General features: G+C 42.2%; 2 protein-coding genes across 2 annotated transcripts; one reads left to right on the top strand and one right to left on the bottom strand.

Moving 5' to 3' along the window:
* Window positions 1-209: 209 nt before the first annotated feature.
* Window positions 210-5,485, bottom strand: LOC137039626 (uncharacterized). The gene is made up of 2 exons (XM_067414920.1): window positions 3,750-5,485; window positions 210-428 (listed from the first exon to the last, which is right to left on the bottom strand). Exons 1-2 carry the CDS (start codon window positions 4,869-4,871, stop codon window positions 426-428), a joined length of 1,125 nt encoding a protein of 374 aa, XP_067271021.1. The 5' UTR covers window positions 4,872-5,485; the 3' UTR covers window positions 210-425.
* Window positions 5,486-5,851: 366 nt separating this feature from the next.
* zgc:172076 lies at window positions 5,852-24,092 on the top strand. Its single transcript, XM_067416352.1, has 9 exons — window positions 5,852-6,006; window positions 6,144-6,190; window positions 11,090-11,288; window positions 17,584-17,744; window positions 18,074-18,206; window positions 19,597-19,753; window positions 20,654-20,777; window positions 20,903-21,092; window positions 23,736-24,092. Exons 1-9 carry the CDS (start codon window positions 5,973-5,975, stop codon window positions 23,894-23,896), a joined length of 1,206 nt encoding a protein of 401 aa, XP_067272453.1. The 5' UTR covers window positions 5,852-5,972; the 3' UTR covers window positions 23,897-24,092.
* Window positions 24,093-24,686: the final 594 nt, after the last annotated feature.

The raw sequence follows: 24,686 nt of genomic DNA on the forward strand, positions 1-24,686 counted from the left end.
TTTGAGTGTCCTTGCAAAGAAAGGTGGCTATATTGGTCACTGATTTGTTTTTTGAATGTCAGAAATGTATATTTGTGAATGTTGAGATGTTATATTGGTTTCACTGGTAAAAATAAATAATTGAAATGGGTATAAATTTGTTTTTGTTAAGTTGCCTAATGTAGCAAAGTTCGATATCAGGAGGAAGGAAGAGGACAAGGGGTCGGCTGGACGGTTGATGCTTGCTCTTTATTTTCTCAATAAACTTGTCAGCACACACACATTCAAGTGTGGAATCTCATAACACGATCTCTCGATCACTTCCGGGTCGGCACTTCCGGGTTCCGGTACTCAGTCTCTGTACATGGGGGTTCGCATCAACCGTCCGGGTTCTCTCTCTCCTCGATCTCCGGTTCCACTGCTGTTTTATCCCCTCTCCGCGCTCATTACTAGAACAAGAGACAGGTGTTATTAATCTGCTTCCAACCCACTCACGTACCGCTTGTCCCGCGGCTCTCTCTCCCGCTGCAGACCTCGCTGAACCACGCCCCCCTTGCCACATACCCCCACCGCCCGACTCAGGCCGGGGAGCCGTCCGGCCTGCAGCCCCCCCCCCCCCCCCCCCCCCCCATTTCTGGAGAGGAAGTCGGCCACAGCCATCTGAGCACCCGGCCTGTGGACCACCTGGAACTTAAAAGGCTGAAGAGCTAGATACCAACGGGTGATCCGCGCGTTGGTATCCTTCATGCGGTGGAGCCACTGGAGAGGAGCGTGGTCCGAACAGAGGGTGAACTCCCGCCCCAGAAGGTAGTAGCGGAGGGTGAGAACGGCCCACCTGATGGCAAGGCACTCTTTTTCGATGGTGCTGTACTTAGCCTCTCTCTTCGAGAGCTTACGGCTAATGTACAGCACCGGCCGCTCTCCCCCCTCCACCTCCTGGGCCAGGACTGCGCCCAGCCCCCTGTCCGACGCGTCAGTCTGCAACAGAAAAGGGAGAGAAAAGTCAGGGGAGTGTAAAAGCGGCCCGCCACATAGAGCAGCCTTAACTCGGGTGAAGGCCTGCTGGCACGGCTCCGTCCATTGGACCGTATCTGGTAGCCCCTTTTTAGTAAGGTCAGTCAGGGGGCTGGTGAGGTCCGAATAATTTGGTATAAACCGTCTATAATATCCCGCCAGCCCCAAGAACTGCCTTACCTCCTTTTTGGTCTTGGGCCTCGGGCAGGTCGCAATTGCGGCGGTCTTATCAATTTGGGGACGCACCTGTCCATGACCCAAGTGGAAGCCCAGATACCTTACCTCCACCCGCCCAATTGCACACTTCTTCGGGTTGGCCGTGAGCCCCGCTCCCCTCAACGACCTCAAGACCGCCCGGACATGTTGCATATGCCGCTGCCAATCGTGACTGTAAATCACGATGTCGTCCAGGTAGGCAGCAGCATATGCGGCATGGGGACGCAAAATCCTGTCCATGAGGCGCTGAAAGGTAGCGGGTGCCCCGAACAAACCGAAGGGAAGCGTGACGAATTGGTGCAATCCGAACGGCGTGGTGAAGGCTGTTTTTTCTTTGGACAATGGAGACAAGGGGATCTGCCAATAGCCCTTCGTTAAGTCCAATGTCGAATAAAATCGAGCCGTGCCCAGCCGATCAAGCAACTCGTCAACCCGCGGCATTGGATACGCGTCAAATTTCGACACTGCGTTCACCTTGCGGTAGTCCACACAGAACCTGACCGAGCCGTCGGTTTTTGGGACCAAAACGATCGGGCTCGCCCAGTCACTGTTGGACTCCTCTATTACTCCCATATCGAGCATTGCCCCTAATTCTTCCTGAACTACTTTTTTTTGTGTTCAGGTAAACGATACGGCCGGCTGCGAACTACCACGCCCGGCTCGGTCTCGATATGGTGCTGAATTAAGTCGGTACGGCCCGGTAGGGGAGAGAACACGTCGGCGAATTCCGCCTGTAGTTTTGAGAGATCAGTGAGTTGGGACGGTGAGAGGTGATCTCCCCCAGGGGCCAGTGCGACCGATTGTGCTTTGATGCTCGCCTCTGGCCCGAGATCATCCTCTCCCCCGATCACCGTCGCCAACAACACTGATTCGACCTCATTCCATTTCTTCAGGAGATTGAGGTGATATATTTGCCGTGCTCCGTTCCTATCGGACCGTATCACTTCATAATCGAGGTCTCCAACCTGTCGAGCGACCTCAAACGGCCCCTGCCATTTCGACATTAATTTAGAGCTCGATGTCGGGAGTAATACAAGCACTTTCTCTCCCGGTGTGAATTTGCGTAGTCTCGTACCCCTGTTATACGACCGGCTTTGGCGGTCCTGGGCTTGCAACAAATTCTCCCTAGATAGCCGCCCCAAGGTGTGGAGTTTTGTTCGCAAGTCCAGCACAAATTGAATTTCGTTCTTGGCCAAAGAAGGCCCCTCCTCCCAAGTTTCTCGTAGGACGTCCAGCACCCCCCGGGGCTGCCGTCCGTAGAGAAGCTCGAAGGGGGAAAACCCCGTGGAGGCTTGCGGGACCTCTCGCACAGCGAATAAGAGGGGTTCTAACCACCGATCCCAATTTTTGGCGTCTTCCTGTACGAATTTACGGATCATGGATTTAAGAGTGCGATTAAATCGTTCGACCAAGCCGTCTGTTTGTGGGTGATAGACGCTTGTCCGAATCGATTTGATGCCCAATAACCCGTATAATTCGCTTAACGTGCGTGACATAAACGCCGTGCCTTGATCAGTGAGGATTTCCTTCGGAATCCCCACTCGGGAGATTAAACGAAACAGTGCGTCCGCAACACTCTTCGCCGAGATGTTGCGGAGAGCCACTGCTTCCGGATATCGTGTTGCGTAGTCCACGATAACTAGCGCAAAACGATGTCCGCGTGTGGATCGCTCTAATGGCCCGATGAGGTCCATCGCAATTCTCTCGAAGGGGACCTGCATTAATGGAAGGGGGCGCAATGGCGCTTTTGGGGAGGCCAGGGGATTCACCAACTGACATTCAGGACAAGACGCGCACCACCTGCGCACATTGTCATGAATGCCTGGCCAAAAAAATCGGGTCATTAAACGATTCAGCGTGGCCGCCTGTCCCAGGTGGCCCGCCATTGGGTTAGAGTGAGCCGCCTGGAAAAGCATTTCCCGGCGGCTCTTTGGTACTAACAACTGGGTTGTATCCACTTTTGTCTGAGCGTCTTGGGTCACTCGATACAACCTATCCTTAATTATGGCAAAATAAGGATACGTGACGGGCAAGGCGGGTTGAAGGGACTGACCGTCGATCGTGCGGACCTGGTGGAAAGCATGTTTGAGGGTATCGTCTTGAGACTGCTCCAGAGGGAAGTCATCGCGGTCCGAGAGAATCAGTCTCTCGACCCCGCTCGGTTCCTCTGAAGCAGTTCCCGAGGGTCCCGTATCAGTCTCACCAACCTGCACTCGCACCGCCCCGTTCCTAGCCTTGTTCCCCCAAGCGGCATCCGCGCATATCGACCCCAATAACGCCGGAAAGGCGGGCCAATTTGTCCCCAGAATTAGCGGATGCCGGAGGTGGGGACTAACCGCCACCTCAACACTATGATTTTCTCCCCTAAACTGTATCGTGACTGGGACAACCGGATATTCCACCACATCCCCGTGCACACACCGCACCTTAACCATGCGGCTTGTATCCAATGCCCCAGGCTGCATCAGGCTTTGATGGATCGAGGTTTGGTTACAGCCTGAATCCACCAAGGCCTGATATGTACCCCCCTTGATACTCACAGGAACTTGGTACTCTCCTGCTTGATCAGGGGTGGCCCGCTGAACGTCCGGGACCCGGATCATTGTCCCGATGTCCATCATTGGACATCGGTCCACAAAATGGTCCGGGTCGCCGCACCGCCAGCAGGCCAGCCCAGGCCTGCCCGCCGCCCCTGCGGCGGGGAGTGGGTTGGAATATGAGCGCGGAGGGGGGGTGGAACCGGAACCGTTATCTCCGCCCGACCCCAGCAGCCCCGCCCCCCTGGGCGGGGCCCTCGAACTCCCGTACTGCCCTGGGCCCATTCCACCCCGACCTCTGGGGGGAATGCGAGGGGGCCCTGGAGGGCGGGACCTAGGGAGAGGGACAGGGTGAGAAGGAGAGACAGAGGGGGGAGAGAGAGAGGGAGAGGTTAGTCGGGGTTCGCCGACCCCTGGGCACGCCACCAGATGGTCCTCCGCCAGGTTGATGGCCGTCGTCAGCGACGTGGGCCGGTGGCACTGGACCCACTCGGCGGTCTTCTTGGGTAGCCGAGCGATGAACTGCTCCAGTACCACCAGATCGACGATGTGGTCCACGTCGCTTCCACCGGCCAATAGCCATTTGCGGCAGGCGTCCCGGAGCTGGTGGGCCATCGCGAAGGGCCGGCCGGTCTCCCCCCACTCCAGCGAGCGGAAACGCTGACGGTGCTGTTCAGGGGTCCGACCGACCCGCTGGATGATGGCCCTCTTCAGATCTTCGTAATCCAGGAGGTTCGCCACCGGCAGTTGTTGGGCGGCCGCCTGGGCTTCTCCGGTGAGCAGTGGAATAAGGCGCACCGGCCACTGTGCCCGGGGCCACCCGCAGGCCTCCGCCGCTTTTTGAAACAGGTCAATGAAGGCCTCGGGATCGTCCTGTGGCCCCATCTTGTGTAGGGGCACGTGGACCGGTGCGCTGGCGAGCCCGGCGGCTTCGGTGCGAACCTCCCGGTCTATCCAGCTCCGGAACCTCTCGCGGTCCTCTTGCTGGCCGCGGACGATGGCCTCGAATCGGCGCTCCTGGTCCGCCCGCAGCTCCAGCATGGACTGATGTTGTTCCTGGTGGAGGGCCGCGAGAGAGGTGATAATGTCCGCAAACGGCGTGGCGGAGGGCGTTGGAGTAGTCATGGCGGCGGCGCGGTCCTACTTCCTTCCCGGGTATCGGCACCACTGTAGCAAAGTTCGATATCAGGAGGAAGGAAGAGGACAAGGGGTCGGCTGGTTGATGCTTGCTCTTTATTTTCTCAATAAACTTGTCAGCACACACACATTCAAGTGTGGAATCTCATAACACGATCTCTCGATCACTTCCGGGTCGGCACTTCCGGGTTCCGGTACTCAGTCTCTGTACATGGGGGTTCGCATCAACCGTCCGGGTTCTCTCTCTCCTCGATCTCCGGTTCCACTGCTGTTTTATCCCCTCTCCGCGCTCATTACTAGAACAAGAGACAGGTGTTATTAATCTGCTTCCAACCCACTCACGTACCGCTTGTCCCGCGGCTCTCTCTCCCGCTGCAGACCTCGCTGAACCACGCCCCCCTTGCCACACCTAATAATTATGCACAGTAATAGTCACCTGCACACACAGATATCCCCCTAAAATAGCTAAAACTAAAAACTAAAACTTCCAAAAATATTCAGCTTTGATATTAATGAGTTTTTTGTGTTCATTGAGAACATGGTTGTTGTTCAATAATAAAATTAATCCTCAAAAATACAACTTGCCTAATAATTCTGCACTCCCTGTATGCTTACAAAACCTTTCACTAATATTTGAATAAAGGTTGTCGATTCTCAAAAAAGGTTGATTGTATTAACTCAAATTTTAAGTTAAAACTTAAAATGAATTTTAAGGCAACCAGGTAACTTATTTTTTCAAATATTTTTCATAAAACATTAAATCAAGTTAACTAAAAAACTGTTATTTAGAACAACCGTTGGATTGTACGGTGTATATAATAAAATGTTTGTACCCAGCCCTCAAGCTTCAACGTGAAGACAACACTGACACAGCCGTATGAATAGTTTTAATAATAGTAACATTATTACAGACGGGCAACATGACACCGGCATGGGAGCTCGTGCTTTGTATGGTGGGTGATGGGACAATAGCCGCTCATATGACGCTGAGCCCCAGTAGCTATTCATAGACATTGTCTACATCTCCGACTAGCTATTGTGTGCTGGAGACTATCTGTGCAAGCTTTTCAGACAAAAACTGCTCTGAAGATGTGGAAGAGAGAAAAAATGTGGATGATTAAACGTAAGTGTCACATTTTTGGATGCATGGATTTGCTTGTGTTAATAAAGTGTGTAAAAGTTGTGTAATAAAACACAATGTTATGGTATTTGTGTAGAGGAATTTGAGATTTGAAGTCTCATGTCTGATTTGTGTTTCAGCACCCACCGAGCACCCAAAGGAGTCGAAATACAGGCCTGTGCTGGAGGTATTCCCCTTCACTAACACACCAAACCCATTTACACCCAGCTAGTGGAAAGTCCCGTACTCTTGCCTGCTTGCGGACGAGAAAAAAAAGAGTGCTTGCCAGGCAGTTGCACTGTTCAGTGATCTCGAATGGATCGCCACAACCACGTCCTCTCTCTGTACAACCTTGGCCACTTTTGGCAGATTATATTTTAGTTCACAACAGATCAATGTTCATTTTGAAAGCACAGAGAACACTGCTGCCATCAGCGTTATTATAGTTTACTAAAATGAAAACCATAAAAACAAGTAACACTTTACCTAAAGCTTTTGTACTTCATTGTAAAGGTATTCATAATGTACATTATAATGCATTATATCTTTACATTAAAAATTGCAAGCAAATATTTTTCGCTATTTTACTGTACTTACATCCTGTTGTTATTGTAAAAGTTTAATGATATTTGCAGATTCCTTGTTACATATGAAATTGGTTGTTTGTCGCATTTTAAATGCATTATATGGTAACACTTTCTATGAAGTTCAGTATTATAAGACTATTACTATTCTATAAATATATTTAAAAAGACTCATTAAGACCCATACTGCATTATAAGAACAGTTATAGTTACATTTATATTATTTTTATAATTACAAAATCAGTGTATGATGGATTATGAGCATGCACATTGAAAAGCAAATGCCTGATTTAATAGTATTAATTACTATTTCATGATTGTATTTATAAAGATGCAGCTCGCATTGCTATAATAATATTATAGTTACAATTATTATATATATATATATATATATATATATATATATATATATATATATATATATATATAATTTTTAGTAATTCATATTAATGCTAAATATGTTGGGGTGTAACAATATATATAATACAACTTTAATACGTAAAAAAAAAAAACGCTTTCGTGTCAGTACTATGTTAAACTACTATACTGTTGAATATAATGTATAATATTGCAATGGAGGAATATTTGTGGTCCTGATAATGACAAATGTTAACCTGGAGCACAAAACCAATCGTCACGGGTATAGACTCACAGGTATATTTGTGGCAAAAGCCAACAATATATTGTATGAGTCAAAATTAGCCATTTTTCTTTTATGCCAAAAATCATGTTCCATGAATATATTCAGTAAATATATCAAAATTGTATTATTAGTAGTAATACGCCTTCCTAAAGACTTTATTTGGACAACTTTAAAGGTGCCCTAGAATGAAAAATTGAATTAACCTTGCCATGGTGAAATCATAAGAGTTCAGTACATGGACATCACATACTGTGAGTCTCAAACATCATTGCCTCCTCCTTCTTATGTAAATCTCGTAAATCAAAAACTCAACAGGAAAAAAAAAAGTGCTTCTCAACATAAGTTGTGACGCAAGCATTGGGGATCATTTATATGAAGGCCCAAACATTTTCATTCTCAGGTGAAACTAACGGAGCGAATCATCAAACGTCACTCTAGGATAGCAAAAACAGCAGCTCGGACACACGTTATGATCCAGGCTGTGCAGGAGACGTGAGGACTTTTCATATGTCAACAGTCATTGGTTGAGGTTTATTATAATCCGATACCACAACAATGTATTTCAAGATCGTTCGTTTGTTCGGCCCATTTCAAGCAAGCTTCGCTCAAGCGTCTTAAACTGAAGAAAGTGGCAATTACAACTGTATTCCTGCAAGCAGTAATTTAGTGATTTATCCCCTTATTGACTGTTTAAACAATTTCTGATTAAATTGAAAGTTTCTTAGAGAGACAGCATTGTCTAGATAACGCAAGATGCTAGTACAGTAACAATAGGAAACACCAAGTACCATACCAAACTAAATAGTGTGTCTAATGACAAAGGGTAATATTATTTTGTATTACAAAATACAACCGTAGATACTTTGCTTAGATCGTTCACTAGATCCTTCTAGCAAACATCCCATATAACGATATATATATCATTTTCCACCATATAAGTTAAAACGATAGTCATTTGACAAGGCTATTCATTTGGTAAAAATATACGTTATATATTTATATTTTTGAGAACTGAAGTATGGGGTTTCCTATGATGTTTTTGCCTATTTGTATTTCAGATTAGGCTACATCACAGTCACTGCATAACGTTAGCCTACATTGTGGCGTAGACGAAGTCTAAAATGTAGACTGAATGACACACTTTAAGCAAAACATCTCACATGGAGATTGATCAAATGCAGCTTACTTGTTTATTGGTGTTTTCAGATCATCCGCGCGAGAGAGAGAGCGTGCATATGGTTGCCAGATTGGACATGTTTAGATTGTTCATGTTTAAATCCCCCAAACAGAAAAGCTCAGTTTGGGGGATTTAAATGACTGAAATCTGGCAACCAAACGAACGCGAGCTCTTTCTCTCGTGAGCGGATGATCTGAAAATGCCAATAAACAAGTAATGCAATTCTGCTTAAAGTGTCATTCAGTCGGTCTGTGTTCTGTCAGGACTCATGAGCCGCTTCACTGAACTGCTGTGAGCTGCTGAAATAAGCCAATCAGAGCAGAGCTCAACATTAATATTCATGACTCTTCCAAATAAGGCAAAAACAGAGCATTACATCCTAGGGACAATTTATAGGGTTGTAAATGGACCTGTAAAACTATCCGGACAATGTTTTCCCTTAAATAAGCCACATACCCTCTATGTAGATATCAGAGAACAATTTAACATATTAGCCCCGTTTCCACCAAAATTACCCGGAACAATTTGTACCAGGAACTTTTTTACAGGAACTTTTCTCCCCCCCAGACCTGCAACTGTCTGCGTTTCGACCGCGATAAAGTTCCGAGAAGATTAGGCAAATTAGTCCGGTGATGTAGGACTGCGCGCGACTGCTCCTCCAAAATCAGTGAAGGACAGTAATCATTTGTGTGTGTACCGATTGAAAGATTTAGTGAACTGTTTACATGAGACGTTATCTAAACCGATCTGGTGTTTACATGTGATGACTTTCAATCGCAATCATTTTGTCACATGCAGTTTGTCTGCCGCATCAAAAATGTCAACGCTGTTTTCTCCAGCAGCTGGAGTGTGTTAACTGTAGCCATAGCAACTCTTAACGGCAACCAGGACTAATACAGTATTATTTATAGCTATTTGTTGTAAAGTGTAATAATCATCTCAGAAAAAAAAATCTTCTGTCAGGCGCAGTTAAAGTAAAAACTGCCTGGGGCAATATACGCTGTGTCATTACTCCAACATTATCTTCATAACTTACGAAATAAAAAGTTTACCCCTCAGAAAAATTAGCTTTCTTCTCTTGTCAACATGAGCGCGGCGCGCGCCGTCACGTCATTTAAGGACACACACTTAAAAGTAATCGGTCAGGTCGTTTATATGGTGAAAAAAAATTAATAACGAGTATGGAAGAGATTCAAGCTTTGCTGCTTTTGCTGGTTATGTATAGGTTTACTAAAGAGGTAATTAACAACGACAGAAAAGAGCACTAATATGCAGATTCAGCAGCATGCAGCATATTCAGAAAGCTTGTAAAGCTAGATTTAAAATGACAATGTATATTATTATCAGCTATTACGGACATTGAACGTGAGATGGCTGAGACGACCGCGCGCCACCAGACAGAGAGCAAAGACTGATATTTACTGAACGCAGAACGAACCTCGCAAAAGACTTTTAAAAATGCCGGTTGAACTGCGTGAGCTCAACCAATCAGCATGTTCAGCGCCCAAGTCCCGCCCTCGAAAGTTCCTGAACTTTGAAAAAGTACTACCTCGCGAGCAGGGCCGTTTGGAGGGGGAAATATTTACCCGGAACTTCAATTTTACCCTGGTTCCTGCGGTCTAAACACACGAAGTACCACCCAAAGTTCCTAGTTCCTGGGTAAAGTTCCTGTGGTGGAAACGGGGCTATTGTTTCAAATCATTCTAGGGCACCTTTAAAGGCGATTTTCTCAATATTTAGATTTTTCTTCAGATTCCAGATTTTCAAACTCGGCCAAATATTGTTAACAATAATCTTAACAAACCACACATCAATGGAAAACTTATTTATTTCAGATTATGTATAAATCTCAATTTCCAAAGATTGACCCTTATGGCTGGTTTTGTGGTCCAGGGTCACAAATGTCTTCTGTTTCCAGTAAAAAAAGGGGTACATTATTTTAATATATCTAGCCAGTGACATAGTGCAAGTATATTTGTCTAAAATAATTCTGTATTTTCAGCTTCAGAATGATGAATATTTTTATTCTGGTGCCATCATTGTCCTGTGCACATTTCCAGCTTTAAATCCAAGCATATTCATTTCCACACCCCAATATAAAACCAAATTGAATAGCATCAAATCAACAGTACATTTTTTTTGTAAAACTTTTACCATATGTCTTGGAATATTGCAGTAATATTGTATTATGAGTTCAGTATCGTGATATGTATCGAATTGAGACAAGGGTATCGAACCTAAAATAAACTGATTTACATAATCACAATATTATAATTTGATCATGATCAAAATTTCACTTTGGCATCTCCTAAAAATGACCCTGAGTGGATTTACCAACTATAACTATAACTATAACTATAACTATAACTATAACCATAAGGTCTTTAGCGTATTAGTAGACTGTTCGGTTAGAGTTTGGGTTAGTTGTAAAGTTACTTATAGTCAAAAAGTTGGGGAGCGTCTAAATAAAGTGTAAGCAGATATTACGTAGACAATCTTCTAATACTCTAATGAGAGTTAGTAGACATGTAGTTGTAAAGTTACTTATGGTTAGTAGAATAGAGTAGTTTAAATTGGACTATCGAAATAAAGTGTTACCCTGCTTCTGTAGAAATGATATCAGTGTATGGATTAGTTAATAAAAATATATAAACTGCAATATCTGATGTTGTTTTTTCTCAGAGTTTAGTCCCCCGTGACCCTATGAGCAGGTTCAATCTGAAGAGATGTTCCCCTAAAGATGAGTTCCCAAACCTGGACCGAAACTGCACCCTCATGGGCCGTGTGCTCAGCCTGCACATGTACACGCGACAGTTCAACCGCGCAACCGAAGGCGGGGTCATTTTTGATGATATAATACGCCCTGGACTTGAGGAACCGGGTGAGTTTTAGTTTGACATTTACTGGATGAGTTTTGAGATCATTTTTTGTTGACACATTTACGCAAACGTTAATTCATAGAATGAGTCACAATCTCCACTGAACGGTTACCAGGCTGCAGACTGCAGAGATATGAAACCAGAAGCTCAGCAATCAGCTCTCTGAATGAATGATTCAAGCAATGAGAATAAAGATGTGTAAATACACAGATGACACATGATCCACTAAAGCACACTGATTTAAGACTTTGAACGTGTAATCATGTACAGTGCATCCGGAAAGTATTCACAGCGCTTCACTTTTTCCACATTTTGTTATGTCACAGCCCTATTAAAAAATGGATTCAATTAATTATTTTTTTCCTCAATTCTACAAACAATACCACATAGTGACAACAAGAAAGAAGTTTGTTTGAAATCCACTGGATCATCCTTGAGATGTTTCTACACCTTGATTGGAGTCCACCTGTGGTAAATTCAGTTGATTGGACATGATTTGGAAAGGCACACACCTGTCTATATAAGGTCCCACAGTTAGCACCATGTCAGAGCACAAACACAGCCATGAAGTCCAAGGAATGGTCTGTAGCCCTCTGAGACAGGACTCAGAAAAAAATATCTGCAGCACTGAAGGTCCCAATGAGCACACTGGCACCGCTCATTACCTGTTCAATCCCATCCCTGCAGTGAAGCATGGTGGTGGCAGCATCACGCTGTGGGGATGTTTTTCAGCAGCAGGAACTGGGAGACTAGTCAGGATTGAGGGAGAGATAAATGTAGCAATGTACAGAAACATCCTTGATGAAAACCTGCTCCAGAGCGCTCTGGACCTCAGACTGGGGTGAAGGTTCATCTTCCAACAGGACAACGACCCGAAGCACACAGCCAAGATAACAAAGGAGTGGCTACGGGATAACTCTGAATGTCATTGAGTGGCCCAGCCAGAGCCAGACTTGAACTGATTGAACATCTCTGGAGAGATCTGAAAATGGCTGTGCACCGACTTTCTCCATCCAACCTGATGGAGCCTGAGAGGTCCTGCAAAGAAGAATGGGAGAAATTGCCCGAAAATAGGTGTGCCAAGCTTGTAGCATCAAACTCAAAAAAATTTGAGGCTGTAATTGGTGCTAAAAATGCTTCAACAAAGTATTGAGCAAAGGCTGTGAATACTTACAGTCTTGTTCAAAATAATAGCAGTACAATGTGACTAACCAGAATAATCAAGGTTTTTCGTATATTTTTTTATTGCTACGTGGCAAACAAGTTACCAGTAGGTTCAGTAGATTGTCAGAAAACAAATGAGACCCAGCATTCATGATATGCACGCTCTTAAGGCTGTGCAATTGGGCAATTAGTTGAATTAGTTGAAAGGGGTGTGTTCAAAAAAATAGCAGTGTGGCATTCAATCACTGAGGTCATCAATTTTGTGAAGAAACAGGTGTGAATCAGGTGGCCCCTATTTAAGGATGAAGCCAACACTTGTTGAACATGCATTTGAAAGCTGAGGAAAATGGGTCGTTCAAGACATTGTTCAGAAGAACAGCGTACTTTGATTAAAAAGTTGATTAGAGAGGGGAAAACCTATAAAGAGGTGCAAAAAATGATAGGCTGTTCAGCTAAAATGATCTCCAATGCCTTAAAATGGAGAGCAAAACCAGAGAGACGTGGAAGAAAACGGAAGACAACCATCAAAATGGATAGAAGAATAACCAGAATGGCAAAGGCTCAGCCAATGATCACCTCCAGGATGATCAAAGACAGTCTGGAGTTACCTGTAAGTACTGTGACAGTTAGAAGACGTCTGTGTGAAGCTAATCTATTTTCAAGAATCCCCCGCAAAGTCCCTCTGTTAAAAAAAAGGCATGTGCAGAAGAGGTTACAATTTGCCAAAGAACACATCAACTGGCCTAAAGAGAAATGGAGGAACATTTTGTGGACTGATGAGAGTAAAATTGTTCTTTTTGGGTCCAAGGGCCACAGGCAGTTTGTGAGACGACCCCCAAACTCTGAATTCAAGCCACAGTACGCAGTGAAGACAGTGAAGCATGGAGGTGCAAGCATCATGATATGGGCATGTTTCTCCTACTATGGTGTTGGGCCTATTTATCGCATACCAGGGATCATGGATCAGTTTGCATATGTTAAAATACTTGAAGAGGTCATGTTGCCCTATGCTGAAGAGGACATGCCCTTGAAACGGTTGTTTCAACAAGACAATGACCCAAAACACACTAGTAAACGGGCAAAGTCTTGGTTCCAAACCAACAAAATTAATGTTATGGAGTGGCCAGCCCAATCTCCAGACCTTAATCCAATTGATAACTTGTGGGGTGATATCAAAAATGCTGTTTCTGAAGCAAAACCAAGAAATGTGAATGAATTGTGGAATGTTGTTAAAGAATCATGGAGTGGAATAACAGCTGAGAGGTGCCACAAGTTGGTTGACTCCATGCCACACAGATGTCAAGCAGTTTTAAAAAACTGTGGTCATACAACTAAATATTAGTTTAGTGATTCACAGGATTGCTAAATCCCAGAAAAAAAAAATGTTTGTACAAAATAGTTTTGAGTTTGTACAGTCAAAGGTAGACACTGCTATTTTTTTGAACACACCCCTTTCAACTAATTGCCCAGTTGCACAGCCTTAAGAGCGAGCATATCATGAATGCTGGGTCTTGTTTGTTTTCTGACAATCTACTGAACCTACTGGTAACTTGTTTGCCACGTAGCAATAAAAAATATACTAAAAACCTTGATTATTCTGGTTAGTCACATTGTACTGCTATTATTTTGAACAAGACTGTATGTATTCAGGCCAGCAGCCATATCACCCTGTAGCCCAAGACTGGTTTCCCACTGAAGCTAAGCAGGGCTGAGCCTGGTCAGTACCTGGATGGGAGACCAACTGGGAAAACTAGGTAGCTGCTGGTAGAGGTGTTAGTGAGGCCAGCAGGGGGCGCTCACCCTGTGGTCTGTGTGGGTCCTAACGTCCCAGTATAGTGATGGGGACACTGTACTGACAAAGAGCACCGTCCTTCGGATGAGACGTTAAACCGAGGTCCTGACTCTCTGTGGTCATTAAAAATCCCAGGATGTCCTTCGATAAAGAGTAGGGGTGTAACCCCGGTGTCCTGGACAAATTTGCCCATTGGCCCCTGTTCATCATGGCCTCCTAATAATCCCCATATCCTGATTGGCTTCATCACTCGGTCTCCTCTCCACCAATCAGCTGGTGTGTGGTGGGCGTTTTGGCGCAATATGGCTGCCGTCGCATCATCCAGGTGGATGCTGCACATTGGTGGTGGTTGAGGAGATTCCCCCCTTCAATGTAAAGCGCTTTGAGTGCCTAGAAAAGCGCTATATAAATTGAACAAATTATTATTATTATTATTATTATTATTATTATTATTATTATTATTATTATGTACGTGATTTTTTTTTATTATTTTTTTATCTATTATAAATTTGCAAAGATTTAAGAAACAAACTTCTTTTCATTGTCATTATATGGGGATTAATAGTAGAATTGACAAAAAAAGGAATTTAATTCATTTTTAAATAAGAAAATGTGGAAAAAGTGAAGCACTGGGAATACTTTCCGGATTCACTGTATTGTATATTTTCCCATTTGGTTTCTATTATGTTTATATTACATGTAAATCTTCACCAACATACATAAATTTGTTCGTGATTTTTTACACTTTTACATCTAAAGATATCGTTACTATGTTTATTTGGCCATTTTCATCATGGAATATGTTCATTCATCATACACTTGAGCACACTTTCAAAAAAGTACTTATTACAGAAATAATATAGCCTACTTTAAAAAGAATAATATAATTAAAATGAAATACTTAAGTGTGAACTGAATGTAATGCTTTTGGACACATACCAATTGCATGCTATTGCAAATAAATGGAAAAAGTGTTATCATTTAAATTGATATTAAATGCAATTAGCTGAATTTTACAGAATCTTTGGCCAAAAAAAAACCCCTGAATGATTTAAAATGTACATAAAGTAAACCTTTTAATTTGACAATATTATAAAGTGCATGCTTTAAATGTGTACTTATTAAGAAATGTAGTAATTTAAGTGTACTCTCTTTAAGGACACTTAAGTTGCCTTTTTTGTCATTACTGTTATATTATACTGTTTTTTATACACTTTTACGCACACGCACACACACACGCACGCACACTCACACGCACACACACACGCACACACACACGCACGCACACACACACGCATGCACACACACCAGGTCCTGGTCCTATACTGTATATCTGTGGACCACTGGGGTTTCATGCACTGTCTGATATTTTCTGCCATAAATGTACTAGCACTGAGAACACATTTGTAAATTAACTTTTTGATAGTTAACTGAACCTTTAGTCTACCATTCTTTCTGATCAAAAAAAATCTAAGAATAATCATTAACTAATATTACAGTTTTTTACGATTGCTTACACACAAAAATGTTAATTAACCCACAGTTAGTGAAAACTGACAGTCAAGGAGCAAACCCTCAGTCCAGACCTGCACAACTACAAGCGCATTTTCAGCTTCACACTTTTTGCAAAACACTGCACACACTTCTTTCCATTAGACACAGAAATCTAACACGATGTCTTCTTTGCCATTTCAAGGCACTGCTTTCCATAATAGCACACCTATGAACCAACTTTAAACTCAAGTGTTGTGCTACTTTGGTGTAGGGTTGTGTTAATTGTGTGAAGTGTTTTGACAAACTGGGCCCTGGTTTCAAAATTGTGCTAAAGCAATTGGAAAAAAAACTGTAAAGGGTTAGTGCACCCAAAAAAGTTTTAAATTCTGTCATTAATTACTCACTCATGTCGTGCTGCGTAACACGAGAATGAACCTCATTGGCTCTTGCTGGAATTTAATGCTGGAATGATGACGAAATTAAATCTGTTTAAAAAGGCCTATATATATATTAGGGATGCCACAATTCTCAATATTATATTGAACCGTTCGGTACGGCATTCGTGGTTCAATACGCGCTTGTGAAGTGCCTTTTTTTTCGGTTTTGCATTTAATGAATTATTTCTGTTTCTCTCCAAGTCTATGTGCTGATATGAGCAAATATCCAATAATATGCAGTAAGGTTAGAAGGTGTTTAGCCACGCTTGAAATGCTGTTGTCAGAGTTATACTATACACTATAGTTATTCACAATCATGAAAGTCCATTATTGGCATGCGTTTTAAAGCCTTGCCGGTTAAACATTTCATTTGCGTGCTTATCACTGTTTTACATGCGTTGAGCGCGCGCACTAAGCCTTTCAGTACTGGAGTAAACGTCTTACTGTGCTAATACTATCAAATACACACAAGGTTAACATATAGAAACACAGTCGGTTATGTCTAAAGTGAAAGTAAAATGTGTGTGTGTGTATAAGATGCGAGCAGGTCGTGAACTCTTGTCCTTAAAGGGACAGTTCACCTCAAAAATTATGTTAATAAAACAACAAAAGACAGAGAAAATCCCTCACTGCTCTTGAATAATAAAAATCCCTTTAATACAGTAGCTTTTAATCAATGTATATTTAATATTGAAGACTATGTAGTGTTTTAATTTTATATTTATTAATTAAATTTCTTACTTAAATGCTACTGTTAATCTCTGAGCTGCCACTGTAAATCTTTATATATATTTATTTTATATTATACAATAGACTAGGAATGTGTACAAGGGTTTTTTAAAGTAAATTTTTAACTTTAAGAAAGGTTTTTTAAGTCTTTTAAGTAAAATAAAGAAAGATTATTGTAGTAAAAACATTTTCTCCTTAACCTCTTTCTGTTCCTGTCGCCTAAGAATAGAAGAGCAAAAAAACGAACCGAACCAAAAAATCCCAAATATATATTATATATAATATTATATACGTTATAACATACATCATATATATATATATATATATATATATATATATATATATATATATATATATATATATATATATATATATATATATATACATATATATATACATATATATATACATACACAACGTTCGATTCAGAAATTCATATGGATTAATATTTCTTTATGAACGCTTAGCTGTCAATGGAGGGACATAAAGCTCTCCAATTTCATAAAAAAATATCTTCATTTATGCCCCAAAGATGAACAAGAGTCTTACGGGTTTGGAATAACATGAGGGTCAGTAATCAATGACTTAGTCTTGGGTGAACTAACTCTTTAATCATGCTTGCATTTGTAAACCCTGTCCTGTTATGTTATATTTTAGATCTTGTCTGTCTTTGTCTGACAGGGCAGTCCATCGGACCAAAAGCAGTCGGCTGTTTAGCGGGAGATGCTCAATCATATATCCTGTTCTGTGACTTTTTTGACCGTATTATTGAGTCTTACCACGGCTACAAGGTCACCAGTGACACTGTGCAAGAGAGCGACTTCAATTACGACAACCTGAAGGTATGACAAAAAAAGAATTACTAGTAAAATCTCTACAATGAGATTAAATGGAGACCAAATGGACACGTTTTGCTAAAGTATGGCACCTGAGAAAAAGGCCCACTCGTGTCTGCTCCAGATCTTCAGAGATCTCAAACATGAACTTTGCTATGCTAGACACATTCATTTTACAGCTCAGTTGAAGAAACCCAAAAACACAGTTTTAGGAGAACCCTCTCTATGGAGTCTCTTTCCTCAGGGTAAATTGTGTGATTATAATATAGTCATGAGAGTTAGTGCTGGAGAGGCAGCATGCTGTGAATGTGTTAAGTGTGTGTTTATGTGTGTAGGGTGGTGATGACTTTGACCAAGCGTATGTTTTGAGTTGTGAGGTGACTGTGAGCCGTGGCATTGAGGATTACTGCTTCCCTACACACTGCAGCAGAGGGGAGCGCAGACAGCTCCTCACACTGGCCAAAGCAGGTATTGCAGTAAAAACATGATCACACAGATCTAGTTTGAGCAGGGGTGTCCAATCCTGCTCCTGGAGGGCCACTGTCTCTGATCCTGCGTCCCAATTCGCCTACTTATACTACGTCCTAAAAGTATGTACTCTTTTTGTGAAGAAAAAGTACATTTTGAGTGTGTAGCAGAAGCAGTGACGTGCACAGGGGGGTTGCTCAGGTTGCCCGGGCAACTGCCCATATGCCCTTCTTGACTCACGATGCCCTTTCGAGGTGGAAAAAAATAAATTAAAAAATCGTACACGTTTCACGTATGCCTAGATACAAAAAAAACAAAAAAACGCAAAACCTCATTCACTTCCATATATTCGGGTACCCGTCCGAAAGTGAAAGTCAAGCAATTGCTTGGGGCCCCGAGCTGGCCTGGGGCCTCAAGACAACGACAGGTTAAGAATAAAATGCAACGACAAACAGCTTGAGCACCCCTTTGATAGTCAATGGGAGCAGTTTAACATGTCTTAACGCCGTATTTTTCTTCTATTCTCCCTTTTTTTCCACACTGCTGTCTCCACTGTCCTCTGAACGGCTCGTTTGCTTCCTGCTTCTATGAAGCCCATCCCTCTGAAAAACTCAATGGTCTTAGATTGGTTAGATGGCAAAATGTGGATTCCTGTATTTTTATTGGCTGAAGTGCCAAGCACAGGTTGTCGGAAAGGCCACGCCCCTTCCCATTACGGGCAGAAGTCTCATCTGCGGAGACTAGCAAGGGTTTATGATGTCACCAACCCAGGAAGAAGCTCGTTGTAGTCCAAACCGGACGTTTTTGTAGGCAATAAACTGCCGTAACTTTAAAAGACAATCTCCGTTTGCATTGAACTTTCAGCGCTGTAACTTTGCAGATACTGTTTGTGCTCAAGCAGCAACATTACACACTAACTAAAGTTAAAAAAGTAAAATCGCATGCAACCACCCCTTTAATCTATGAAGCCACTGTAAAAGGTATCATTATATATTAGGCTAATTGTTACATTACAATGCCAGCTTACTTTGTTGTAAATGACAAAGCCTGACAGTATCACTGCTAAATACGGTAATATTCAACTAGACTTCGCATCCATTGATTCCTCCATGTTTGTAACGGACACGCCTCCAACTCGTACAGATCGGGGCTTAAAGAAAACCCGAACTTCCCACTGGTATTTTACGACTTTGTGGTGGCATTGATTCATGTGCGTCCAACTTGTAAATACGATCTGTAGGACATGACTTCAACGCACCATTACTAGGCATACTAGACACTCCCAGGCAGGTGTGTTGAGGCAAATATTAGCTAAACTCTGCAGGACGCTGACCCTCCTGAAGCAGGTTCGGGCACCTTTAACTTTATGCTAATGTAACTTGTTTTGTAGCTTTGGAGCAGTTGGCTGAGGATCTGCCAGGAAAGCTTTACTCCATAGATGAACTCAGCCATGAGAGTGAAGACCGCGGGGTTGTGATGGACTCTCCACCATCTCCTTTGATACAGATCGGTGTGGCTCGTGACTGGCCTGATGCGAGGGCCCTGTGGTTGGTTAGGGTTTATAAGTTGTGGTTAAAGGGATAGTTCACCCAAAAATGAAAATGTGATGTTTATCTGCTGACCCCCAGTGCATCCAACATGTAGGTGTGTTTGTTTCTTCAGGAGAACACAAATGAAGATTTTTAACTCAACCGTTGCTGTGTGCCAGTCATATAATGATGTGAATGGGTAACAACTCTATGAGAGCAAAACAAACAAACAAAAAAACATGCTTAGACAACATGCACAAAAACCCTGTGGCTCATGACAACACATTGATGTCTTAGACACAAAACGATCGGTTTCTGTGAGAAACACAACTGTATATTTATGTTTGTTTTTTTTACCTCATATCCAGACGAATCTCATCTAGTGTTCCCATTGGCAGTAACTTCTGTCTGATAAGGTCAAACTGGCGCGATCATAGATATATATATTTATATATTCCTCATTAGTGCCGGCGCGGATCGGTTGAATGAGGAATCTACATAATATATTGCTATAATTGCGCCAGTTTGACCTTATCAGACGGAAGTAATAGCCGATGGGAACACTAGATGAGATTCGTCTGGATATGAGGTAAAAAAAACCAAACATAAATACTGTTGTGTTTCTCACAGAAACCAATCGGTTCATGTCTAAGACATCAATGTGTCGTCAGGAGCAGCAGGGTTTTTGTGCATGTTGTCTAAGCATGTTTTTTTGTTTGTTTGTTTTGCTCTCATAGAGTTGTTACCCATTCACATGCATTATATGACTGGCACACAGCAACGGTTGAGTTAAAAATCTTCATTTGTGTTCTCCTGAAGAAACAAGATAAACATCACATTTTCATGTTTGGGTGAACTATTGCTTTAAATAATGCTGAGCAATTCGATTTTGCTGATATGTTTTTGTTTTGTGATCAGGTTGAGCAAGGACGGGACCCTGGCAGTCTGGGTTAACATGGAAGACCATCTGAAACTAGTGTCTTACAGAAGTGATGCTTGCCTACAAGAAGCATTTAAAACGATCTGCATCAATGTGCTGAAGGTTTATATCAATCAACTACATACAATATTGTTGATATGTTTTCTGTGAGAAGATGATAGGTCTTAATATTGAACCATATATATTCTATATAGTATTTTGCACACACCAAAAGTATGTCTTTTTAGATGGAGACACTATATAAGAAACTGAGACATCCGTTTATCTGGAAGCCTCACCTGGGCTGGGTGGTCAGCTCGCCTGCAGAGGTTGGCACAGGCCTGAGGGCAAGCGTCACGGTTAATCTGTTACATCTCGCTGAGAACAAACGCATGGATGACATCCTGGACAGACTGCGACTTCAGATGGAAGCAACAAGTATGGCAAAACTGTGTAAAATCATGCATGATATCAGCCACAGTCTAACATAAAAACGTAATTAGTCTGCTTTCAAATGTGCTTAGTTCCCTAAAGCAGGTAAAAAAAACAGTGTCTTATAAGTACTCATAAAACAGTAGGCAAAAAGATGACTTGCCACTTCTGATAAGTTTCTGATTTACAAAGAGGCCACAGCAGACGAGTTGTGAACGGCAGTGATGAGACGCTAATGCTGCAGGTCACATTACAATTGTAACGACAATGACTTATGAGTTTAATGTCTCGGGGAATAATTAACTCAAAAGGGATTTAATATTCAATATTCATGAATTTATGAATATAATTTGCTAGTCGTTCATTACGTATTAAAATTTTCCGATAGGGAAAATTGTTTAATTAAATACAAGTAACCCTTTACGGAATTGCTTGAAATTATCCTACTAAGTTTGTCCTGCAAATTAGTTATAGACTTTTCAAATCAATTCTCAATAAGGGATTACTGCTTTGAGTGCATAAGAAACATTAACTTTACTGATCAGGACAAGTTCAATATTTCAAATGGTCATACAGTTTACTTTACTAAAATAGTAGCATAAGCAGTTAGGTAACGTTTAGATCGCAAGTTTCATTGACTTTGTGTATGTGGGAGAACAACAGACTCAACTCATTAAATGTCTTTTGGAGGTTTAATAAACACAGACTAAAAATAACACTACAATTCACACAGAAAGTACATACTAAATATGCATCAAGAGAGTAAAAATATAGATAGTAACGAAAGAATACATAAACGAGAATAATGAATAGACTAAAATTAGAGAGATAAAAGAGAGAGAGAGATGGGACAAAGAATTAGGGATAAGAAGCAGCTTTCCTTCAGTTCATCAAATACAACCTTCACGGAGTTAACTTGTCCCAACGGGAAAATAACACACCCTCTTAACAGCAGTTTGAATTTGGAAAATAAGAATACTTGCTCTAGTTGTGGCTTCTCGGGTGTGTGCATGTGTTCCGAGTTCAAACGTCCTGCGTGTCCGGCGGTTCTTTCCGAGGTCGGGGGGAGCGGCTGGTTGCTTTTAGGGATGTTCCGTGTCCTCCTTCTGAAGAATGCCCTTGGGGCTAGTAAGTTGATGAGGCAGTAGGGAAACGAGGAGAAGAGGATTGTGGAAGAGCGGAGTGTAGAAAAAGATTTCGGAAGAGTTGGGGCCTGCTTGGAGGGCCTGCATTGGTGGCCTGGCTCAATGGCCAGCCAGATGACGTGTTGGTTCAGCCAGAGAGAGAAGAAGAGAGGAGGAGAGTTGTCTCCACTGGTCTTTTAAGAGAATTAATCCACGCCCCCTTCTGGGTTAGTTTACCCAATCCAGAGGGTGAATTCCGAGCGGGAAAAGTTCTCTTTGTCTTGGTTTACGACCTGCTTTGCATGTTTCTGAGGTGTCGTAAAGGGGTGTTGATTTTGTATGGTTTTACTCCCAAGTTGGCTAAACATATTAATGATACATTTCATAATCCCATTTTGTGCATCGTTGAGTAAGTCAAAGAAATAGGAATATTTAGATATCAAACACCTTATGGCTGGGAGATATTAAAACAGAGATACATTCTTACACAGAAATACAAGCATTTAAAATGAGCTTACATTGTTTCTACACCATGATTGAGTAGGCATGAGTCAAGGAGCATGCATATACACACCAAGCTACCTCGTATACAGTCTAGAATAGTCTTAATTAAAGCTTCATAAGGAATGTGTGTGTGTGTTTGTGAGTCTGTGTGTATTGACAGGAATCTTGGCGCCTTTCTGTCTGGGAGAATGTAAGGAGGGGGGAACAGGGTTCGAGTCATGTGACCCGATCACTGCCTGTTTTATTTTGACTGGGTCGTAAAGCTGTCGAAGGTGTCACTTCCCCCAGACTCTGTGGCGTGGCTCTTAATTTACATGCGGCTAAAAGCTATCCCCCTTTCACAATCAACATTGAGTTCATCATTGATCCTCATTGTAAGAGACCACAGACGCTACACAATGACAAAATGGCCGATGCTCCACGTCCAGATTACAATCATATTAGACACATTCATACTATAGCCTCCTAATGGTGCGGTCAATCCTCCTGGGATGTTCATATTTACGAGGTGAGAAGTCGTGTTTATGAATTCATGGGCGTTCAAGTCTCTTTATTTTTCTTCCGCCAGGTGGCATCTATGGCACTCCCATGAAAGGCCGTGACAATTTAGGACACTAACTAGGGTTGGTCTCAGTGCTACTTGGGTATCTCAAATGTTCTAAAGCCACAAAAAGTCCAGTGGCAAATAACTTTTGAACAAAATGGTAAAGAAGCGTTGTTATCCATATCTCATATAGAGCTCAATGTGGTTTCAATGTCACCAATTTCATTTCATACATTTTTATGTTCCTTCTACAAATTAAATGCAACGTTACCGACTCCTAGCAAGAGGTTATCCACTCCGAGCTTTGAAAACAACCATTTATTAATCAAAGCTCAATGAAGATGATGGCAAGAACACAAATATTTTAATGTCATGCATAAATATTTGCAAGATTGCTCTACTAACCTATTTCCTTTTGATCACCAACACTACTCTAAACAAACTTTAACTGTGGCATTATTTTTATTTAACACACAGGCAGTCCAGGCATCTATAAAATCAGCAACCTGCAGACCATTGGCTGTAGTGAAGTCAGGCTGACCCAGCTAGTGGTGGACGGGGTCAAACTTCTCATCCGAATGGAGAAAAGACTGGAAAACAACGGTGGTATTGATGACCTGGTGCCTACTCATAAGTGAAGCGGCCATCAGCAGACGGTTTGTTTCATGAGAACTGAAGCTCCATTGCTCTGGTGACAAGTCTGCGGTTCTCATCAATATTATGATGAAAAGGGGACTTTGTGACACTCTTTGTCTTGTTTGTAAAATATGTTTGAAGCTAGTGGTTTGAGCCTATGGCTTCTATCATTAAAGGGTTAGTTCACCCAAAAATGAAATGTCTGTCATTAACTCCTCCCCCTAATGTCGTCCCACACCCGTAAGACCTCCGTTCATCTTCACACACAGTTTAAGATATTTTAGATTTAGTCCGAGAGCGTATGCAAGTGTATGCACACTATACTGTCCATGTCCAGAAAGGGAATAAAAACATCATCACAGTAGTCCATATGAGACATCAGTGGGTTAATTAGAGTCTCTTGAAGCATCGGAAATACATTTGGGTCCAAAAATAACAAAAACTACGACTTTATTCAGCATTGGCTTCTCTTCTGTGTTTTTTGGATTTACAAAGATTCGAACGGTTAAAGGAATAGTTCACTTTAAAATGAAAATTCTGTCATCCTTTACTCACCCTTAAGTTGTTTCAAACTTGTATGAATTTTTTTCTTCAGCTGAACACAAAGGAAGATATTTTGAAGAATGTCAGTAACCAAAGAGTTAACTGGAGCCATTGACTTCCATAGTAAGAAAAAACAATACTATGGAAGTCAATGGCTCCAGTTAACTGTTTGGTTACTGACATTCTTCTAAATATCTTCCCTTGTGTTCAGCTGAAGAAAAAAATTCATACAGGTGTATTTCCGACGCT

The sequence above is a fragment of the Pseudorasbora parva genome, chromosome 14 (assembly GCF_024679245.1).
Source record: "Pseudorasbora parva isolate DD20220531a chromosome 14, ASM2467924v1, whole genome shotgun sequence".
NCBI lineage: Eukaryota > Metazoa > Chordata > Actinopteri > Cypriniformes > Gobionidae > Pseudorasbora > Pseudorasbora parva.

Excerpts from the sequence above, each read along its gene's own strand:
- zgc:172076 (XM_067416352.1), top strand. The coding sequence starts at position 5,973 with ATGTGGAAGAGAGAAAAAATGTGGATGATTAAAC. Across the intron at positions 6,191-11,089 it reads AATACAGGCCTGTGCTGGAG|AGTTTAGTCCCCCGTGACCC; the intron begins GTATTCCCCTTC and ends GTTTTTTCTCAG. Across the intron at positions 11,289-17,583 it reads CCCTGGACTTGAGGAACCGG|GGCAGTCCATCGGACCAAAA; the intron begins GTGAGTTTTAGT and ends TTTGTCTGACAG.
- LOC137039626 (XM_067414920.1), bottom strand. The coding sequence starts at position 4,871 with ATGACTACTCCAACGCCCTCCGCCACGCCGTTTGCGGACATTATCACC.